This window comes from Pipra filicauda, unplaced genomic scaffold (assembly GCF_003945595.2).
Source record: "Pipra filicauda isolate LSUMZ 115617 unplaced genomic scaffold, ASM394559v2 scaffold24_size8852520_pilon, whole genome shotgun sequence".
NCBI classification, from domain to species: domain Eukaryota; kingdom Metazoa; phylum Chordata; class Aves; order Passeriformes; family Pipridae; genus Pipra; species Pipra filicauda.
The window spans coordinates 4902763-4911480 of NW_024104365.1; the positions used below are offsets into that span (position 1 = coordinate 4902763).

At 40.2% G+C, this 8718-nt stretch overlaps 1 protein-coding gene across 1 annotated transcript in view; it reads right to left on the reverse strand.

Moving 5' to 3' along the window:
• Positions 1-3572, reverse strand: part of STK24 (serine/threonine kinase 24) — a 54490-nt gene extending 50918 nt beyond the window's left edge. The window contains exon 1 of the mRNA XM_027741061.2: positions 3308-3572. Within this exon, the coding sequence (XP_027596862.1) occupies positions 3308-3349 (42 nt within the window). The 5' untranslated portion in view covers positions 3350-3572. The remainder of the gene's footprint in view (positions 1-3307) is intronic.
• Positions 3573-8718: the final 5146 nt, after the last annotated feature.

The following is an 8718-nucleotide window of genomic DNA, read 5'->3' on the forward strand; positions in this document are numbered from 1 at the left end:
TGCAAAAGAAAAGCAGCAGAAGCTATGTGGACTTTCCAGTGCCTTTGATTTAGCAACCTAATATTCTGTAATTCCCACCCACAGAGCTCACACAGGAATTAGTTAAAACAGTTTATTGTAAAGGGAAAATGAGTTATAACAAGGACAGTAATACCTACAGTACAAAAGAACAGCCATGTCAGATCAGAACAAAGGATCCTCTAGGCCAAAATATTTCTCCTAGAGCAGTCAAAAGTGAACATCCTGGGAACAGTGCAAAAACAGACAAGTATATAGCCATATTTCCCAAAACATTCTTCCAATCTCCAGCAAACTGACACTTCAGACACTTTCTGAGCCAGAAATGGTGCCTTTACACTTAACAACCTTTCTTTTCTGTTCATTTGTCAAGTTCCTACTTAAATTTAGTTAAACTTTTAACATTCTTGAAGCAAGACAGCTTGAATGTCAATGCTTATTTATATTTTGCATGAAGAACCTGTAGCACTTGTACTGAAAATACAATGAAGAATGAATAAAAATAACTTACTGCATAAACACTGTTATTGCTACCAAAAAAACTGAAAGGGAGAAAGATAAAAAAAGGGTTTATCACACAGAAGAGGCTTGTCTTAGAGATGATAGAACTTTAAAAGCACCCCAGGAATTTATTACCATAATTTTATAAACACAATACTTGATTATTTAAAATATAGCTTTCACAAAGAAGCTATAAAAGCTTATCACAGCCTTGAAATGCAGGCCAGTCTGAAAATCAAGGTCATGTACACTTATTTCAAGCCAGCCTTGCAGGAATCTCACACATTTACAGACAAACAAGCACTCTCGTCAGGTCACTTTCTGTGAAGCATGAAGAAGGAAGACAACGTATCCTCAGTTTAGCAATCATGCAGCTTCACACTGCACGCTCAAACTTTATCTCTACACAAAGGCCTTAAACCAATGACAGCAAAAACTTTGAGTTCAAACTTAACCTGCACAACATAGAAATTTAGGTCAAAACCCAACTCTGTTTTTATTCAGGTTACAACATGCCCACTTGGCAGCAGACAGCAAATCTCAGGTTTTGACAACTTTCCAGCACCATCCTACATTTCCTCCACAGTTTTTCATTCCTTTGGCTCACTCTCTACCCACTCACTTTTTATGCATCACTCTTCAAACATCGATCAGATGTCTTGTTCAGAGAGAAAGATATTAATCCTTCATTTCTCTGCTCTATTTACACACTACTGTGCTCACGCCAAACAGCATTAATAAAGTGTTGTCCCTCCAAGTGATTTTTTGAGGGCCAAGAAGTTACTCTGTCCACATTAGCATACTGACTGCTCTCTTGTATAAGTACAGCAAAGAATGTCGGAGAAAGCTGCATAACTTGTCACTGACACTGCTTACACCGTTTGTTGCAGAAGCTGGTAGGTGGGGAGGAGGGATCACACTACAGAAAAAGAAAAGATAGTCCCGTGATTTGGGCAATTTAATTATAACCTAGAGAACTAAGTTCTATTCCTCTATCTTCTACATAATCAAAAGTCCCAAACCAAAACTTTTGTCTTATTTAAGTAGATGTCACACACTGTATGAACTTTACTCTTTGAACATTTATCTGCAAGTAAAATCAAAGAGACTCAGCTATGGAAAACAGACCACTATAAAACTGCTATTTATTCTGTCGGAAATCTTCAGCTGGTCACAGAAAATCAGTGAGTAGTATTCACACTACTGACAGACTTTATGCCTCTACCTACCAGAAGGTCTTTAGTGTTTGGGTGGGCTTTTTCACTGTTGAAGTTCACACTTGAGAAACTCTCATAATAATACAGTAAAAAAATCATGGAAAAATAACACTGTCCTGAATAAAAAGAGATTTGAAGTAAACTCACAAATTATGTGGATTAACAAAAACCCTGAATATCTACCCATTTAGTACAGCCAACAGTACTACAAACTAAGTAATAAATCAAGGCAATAAAAAACACAGGTGCTTAGAGAGATCATGCAGTGACACACATCAGCAGTACATGCTGCTTGCTTCTGAGCAGCTACAAATCTGACTTTTTAATTCTAAAATATTATGGATTCTGTTCCAAACTAGACAGTTGTCTTGGTTCTAATATGTCTCAAAAGAAAAAAAACAAACAAACCCACCAATAATAACCTAACTGTAGCCAAATAAAGATACCCTTACTTCTCTGTTTCTGGCAATTGGCAAACTCTCATATTTGGAAGGTGAACTTGAACACTCAACAGCAGGACCTACAGAGCAATATTAGTCAGCTCAGAGTGTGGGCCTACGTACTCTATATGGCATCCAATACTATCCCTGAGCATATAAATCAAACTATGCCTAAGCATGTAACATTTTAAATTCAAATCCTCCTGTTATGCAAAGAAAAGAGATTCATGACTTAGAACCTTGTCTCACAGAAAAACAAACCAGGGTAAATCAATACTTAAACCAAATGATGCAAAAAAACTTCAAATCCAGGAGATAAATCAAGGAAACCTCTAACATGTCATTCATAAGTTGTTCTTTTGGAGGTTAGGGCCAGAAAGTTTCTAATCAGATGTGGGAAACATTAGTATAACAACACACAGATGATAACGACCTTAATGTTTTGCTGGCAGCAGTTTCCATTTAAACTAAGAAAAACAGAGCAGGGAGGGGGGGAGAGCCAGCTCAGTCAGCAGAAAAACACACTAGTTTTTTCAAAAATATAGTTACGACACAGAACCAGCAAATTCCATCATATAACAAAAGCAGCTAACCAACTCTTGCAGTCAAACACAGGAGCCAAACACAATCCCCGAGCACCGACCTCAGCCCAGCACCACAGAGATGGGCACTGCAGCATGCGCTGAAGGTCAACATTCCCAGGCCCTGCTCTTACGTACTGGTTTTACGTGTGCTTCCCCTATTTACCGCAAAATAACAGGGCTGAAAATCGCCCACCGAACCGCGGTTCGCTTCAGGAATTGAAACACCGAGGAGAAATCCCGGCCGGGGGGAGGGGGACACAAACCACGCTCGGCTCTGCACGCCTGCAGCGACACAGAGGCTGCTGAGGACAGGGATGGAGGGAGGCAGGGAGGGATCCACGGGCGGAGGGACCTCGCTGGGCATCACGCCAAGCGCTGACAGCACGTTCCGTCTCCATCCCTCTACTCAGCCCCCAGCCCAGTCCACAGGGCCGAGCCACAGCCAAGAGGCGCTTTCTTCCTGTCCCCCCATCGCTGGGAACCCCCTCTTCGCACCCACCCCTGCCCAGGGTGCGTTTTCGTGCCGGCCCTTGGGACAGGTCCTTACCTGCATCCCCGGCAGCCCCGTCTGCACGGGGGAGTGAGCCATGGCGGCGGGCAGGGAGGGAGGGAGCCGGGTCTCCTCAGGCGGCTCCAGGGCACAGAGCTGAGCTCATCTCCACGCTCTCACACACACACAGCGCCGCCGCCGTCCTCCTCCTCCTCCTTCTGGCCCTTCCCCCAGGCGAGCAGCGCCTGTTCGCGGCGGTGGGAAAGGGGCAGTCCCGAGCGTGGGCTCTCTAGGCCCCCGTCACGGATGCAACAGCGGCGGCTTTCTCATCCCTCCTCCTCTTCCTCCTCCTCCTCCTCCTTCGGGCTGTGCCAGCGACACGATGACAAACCTGAGGCGGGAGGAGGAGGAGGAGCCGCAGCAGCAGTCCCGCCTCTTCTACCCGGCTACCTGCCCGCGCCGCCCCGCCCCGTGTCCCCCCTTTTCCCCTGCCGGCATCGGGATGGTAGAAACCCTAGACGTGGTCTGGCATGTCGTTTTCCTGCCTCCCCTCCGCCTAGGCGCTCCAAGGAAGGTCACGGTAACGCTACCGCTCCACCGAGGTTTACGGTTTCAGGAAGCGCTTGACTTCCTGTCAGAAGTTGCAAAAGCGCTAAACCAGAATGACAGTCGCGTTTCTACAATAGCTCCTGAACGGGAGCAGAGCATGTCAGCAGTCAGGGCTCCCCCACACAACGGAAGCCCTGGACACAGGCAGACCCCTTGAGAACCTGACAATGTTCCGTTTCCCGTCTTTATTACAACTGAAATTCAAGAGCTCCATCACATGATTTCCAAAGTGCCATGGAACGCCCTACAATTCTCTCCTTTACCCTCCTTCCTCCCAGCCCCCCACAGCCCCTCCCGCGTAAAGCTGGGGAGTTACATGAGTATTAAAATTATTGAAACCTGTCAGCCGGTGGGTCTGGGATCCGTAGGACAGTGTAGGTCACTGTCTTTTCAACTGATTTTAAAAAATGAGGTGATGATCCACTGCAGCATTAATTACTTTTCATTAGATAATTCACTAGAGTTTGTACAAGTATCTTAGCTGAGAGAAACACTTTAAAATACAAAATAGTCTTGCTGAAAAATGATTGGAAGTCCCACTGAAGTTTTTCCTATAGTTATGATATTCTTTCTTGTCTAATGTGGGCTGAGTTAACGCTGCACAATTTTGTTTTCCTGAAGCTTGTACACACATAAATATTCCTAAGATTTCTATCCCTCAGTACAATTCAAATAAAATTAGCTAACAGCTTTATGCAGGCAAGTATGTATGCACACACATACACATATTGGTTGTTTACATTAGAAAATAGACTAAATATACCAGCTCTTGAGTACAGTGAAAAACATAAAGGATGATAGCTAGAAATTGTGTAAAAAAATCAAACAATTGGAATTTGTTTTTCAGTTGTTCATGAAGGAGGTGATAGTTTGCTTTATGCTGGAATAGAGTTTAAGTTCTTTGGGTTTCAGCTAGAGGAAATATGAAAAAAATTATACTTTCTACATATTCTTACTGGTATGTCATTTTCTAAGAAATGTAAAATCTTTCATTTGAGTTTTACCTCAGTCAAAAGCCAAATAGCAGTCATAAGAATCAGTATCAAAGCTTTCTATTTAGATTGTTTTCTAAAGCATTTTTGCAATCTTCTTTCTTTTAAAAAAATAGAGTTTTAGTATCTCCATGGTTGTTCCACTGACTGCAGTAAGTTTTTCTTGCTTGCTAGGGAGAAAGTCAGTGGGCTACAAATGACCCTTGTCCTTTGTGCCATGAATACCATTGAGCTTTCCCTCCTTCACATAATATTAAAAATCCTCACTGAGAAAATGTCAGTTTTACTATTGCCTGTGCAGTTTTATTCTTGCTCTTTTCTATATAGTCTTTATGATACAGATTTTATCATCTGCTTTACTTTTTCTGCAGTTACACATTTAGTGCAGAGTCAAAAAAAGGTAGACAAGTTAGTTTTATCTTTTGTATTATGAAAGGTATACAACTATTATTTTCTGTCAGTTAGTATATTCTTTGGGACTTAAATAATTTTCATAAGGAGCAAATACTTGGTTTGCTAGAGTTGCTTCTGGTTTGTCTTTCTACATTTAGGTTGTAGATTCTCTAGCTCAAGGCACATAAGCACAGAAAAGTTCCCATGCTGCTCCTGAAATAACTTCCACCGTGGAAGCTCCTGGGCTAGGGCCACTGTGAGGTCTCTCTCTTGCTTGTGTCCTGTCATTGAGTAAAGATTTATGTCATCTCAAGGTTTTGAAGTTCTGTGTTATGTGTTCAATAAGAAACTGTGCCTGAAAAATCATAGTTTGAGCCAATGGAATAAGCTGTATGGGCAGATTTACTTGTTAAATGCAGGAAATCAAAGGAGCAGATTCAAAACTCTATGTTGTAAACCAGATACCAGTCCAAGTTCTAATGAAGTCAGAACAATGTATTAGAACGTATAATTTCTGTCAGCTCTGTATTTCATCCTGTGCCATATGTTCTGATATACTTCCAATTTCTACTTGGACTTGTAGAAATTTTAAACAAATAGTTTTGAGTGTAATTGTAAAATAATGTGTTTGCTCTTTGTTTTGTAAATGTTAATTTTTCAGTCTAAATTTCAGCTACGTCTTCACAGACTATATAGCAAAAGCCTTGCAAACTTTCCTCTCCTTTTCTCAACTTTTTCTGTTTTTTTTTCTCTTTTCTGAGAAAAAAAAAAATTATGTATTATCCTCTAAGGAAAGGCCACCCTTACAGAAATATTCATTAAAAATAGAGTGATTACATGTTACCGAACCATTTCAATACGACTGAGACTTCAAAAATAAGCAGTTCTTACCATTAAATGATTCCCCGTTGTATCTTTTTGAAGCCAGATGTTTCCAGCATTCAAAGGTTCAATTTATTTTATGTGTCAACTTCTCAATAACTAGTTTGCTTTCAATTTGACATGATGCTTTGAATATGCAGAGATTTTCTGCTTTGCTGGTTATATAAGAAAAAAGTTACAGAAGAAAAATATAATTACATAATTGTAAAGGCAGCAACTATGAACTTCTGCTTATAAACTATCTGAAGAAAAAACATTTTCCTTACTGACAAAGGTCAAAACTTCTCAAATGAGCAATGTCAGATCACTGGGGTTTTCTAAGAAGAAAGGTGCACCAGACACTCGGCTCTTTTATAATGTACCATAAATAAATAATTAATGAGTCATATCTTGAAATAAGTATCTATACTGCAGAACAAGCACTGTGGTCTATAACAGGTGGGACTCCCATTCAAATAGGATTGCATTTGTCCATCTTGTATGGCAGTGGTATCCTGCTTGTTCTTGGCCTGAGGGCTGTAGAACAATTAACTGAATCACCATACCAGACTGTTCTCTGCTCAGCTTGTTACTAGATTTTTGCTTGCTTCCTTATCCACTTTTATCCTCCACTGTCTTTTGTCTTTCCTGCTTACTATTTCTACACTTTCTTGACCCAACAATTTCTTAGTGAAGTGTTTTAACAAACTGTAAAAATGTGTCATTTCTTCTCTTAACTTAGAATATTAGGCTTCTAGTCTTATCCTTTTTTAATTACCCTGTTAATAGTCTGACGGACTATGTACACAAAATTGAATTCTCAGTAGTTTACCAGTAAGACTTCATTTTGAATACTTATATTGTAAAGGCATGACACTTGCCTGTATCATACAGTGCACAGCAACATTAACAAGGCTCTTCACAAATGGACCTTTAAGAATGTAAATGTTCCTGAAGTAAAAGGGGAGGTCCTCACATGGGTCTCTAAATGATGATAGGAAAGAAAAAACCAAAAACATTTCACAGTGGAGGGTGTTACCAGTAGGCTGCCACAGGACCAGTCTGGGACCTGTCTTGCTCAGGATATAGATTAGATAGAAAAGAGGCTAAAGAGAAATGGCAAAATAGTCTCATATTGCCAACTATCCTGAGGAAGAAACTAAAACAAAACCCAAGGAGTTGCAGAAAAATCTCAGAGTGAGTGACTGCTGAGTGACACACTAGCAGATAGGTGTTCAGCATTGAAAAACTATACATGAGGAAAAGTATATGGAAAAAAACCTTAACTTTACATACTGAAGTTCCTATTAATCAAGAAGGAAATCTTGGCTGTCACTGATTCCAAATCAGTCAAAAGATAAAACTATGTTAGGATTTGTTAGGAAAGGAATAAAAATCAAGGGGGACAGCATTGTTATGCCTCACTATAAATCTATGCTGCTCCTATAGACTGTAACTTCCATTTCCAAAATTATACTGTTGCATAGAAAAAAATACCAGAAAGGGCAGAATACAGACCAAATATTCAGAAAAATATCTTGATGAATAATTAAATACACTACGACAACTCAGTTTAAGAAAGAGACTTTCTATGTGTGTGGTAGAGTTCTGTTACCTCATGAATGGCCTGGAGAAAACTGGAGTGACTGGACATGTTTTCTCATAACAAGAGCTATCGGACAGAAACTTTAAAATAGAGTAAAGCAGGTAACAACATAAATGAATAATGGAGCTCACTGTCATGAGATTTGGGGGAGAGGGGACAAAAATTTCAACAAATTCATGGGAGAATTGTTTGTATAACAGCAATATGTTTTCCTAGTTTCCCAACGCCAAGCTATAGTCTTTACTAAGACAAATTAAAAAAGAGTATAAAGTTTTGATAAATAAGTACTAGAAGAGAAAAAAAATAACAGGGCTCTGGAGAGCCCACTAAGGAGTAATGAAAATCAAAGAGAGAAAATCAGGCTTTAAGCTCCATGTATAGTGTCTGAATAGTGAAATAATCAAATAGCCTACCCATATAGCCACAAAAACTTTTCATGTGGCTTTATATTGACATCAGGAAAATAATATCTCTGAATAAGAAGAAATAAGCCATCAGAATCTGCTCTTTTGGCTTAGATGAGGACAGGATTAAACCCTCACATTATTGAGTCAACATCATAATTATAGCTGAATTAGCACATTACTAGTTGGAAAATTTTTTTAACTTTAATATATATTTGCATGCTAAGGGTTTATTTATCTACAGTTCAGAAACAAAACTATTTGGCCATTTCTGAGTTGGAGAATGGGTAGGAATGCTGTGTGTCTAGCACATTCAGCTTCTAATTCGACCTTAGTTAAATGGGGAGTGGCTGAAGATTTTTTTCGGTGACAGAGGGTTGGTAGGGCACACTGCACTAAAATTTGTAAGCTACAAGACTCGGTATATGGACTGCTAGTAAGCTATGCAGAAGTGGATGGTTGAGCCTCACATGCCCGAGGAGTCAGCTTCTGCAGGAACAGCATATGGAGGTTAGCCAGCAACAGCTCTGAGCAGCCTTGACCCTCCTGGGAGACCAACTAGGTAACAGAGTCCCTATACAGGCTTGTCCTCACTTCTCCCCT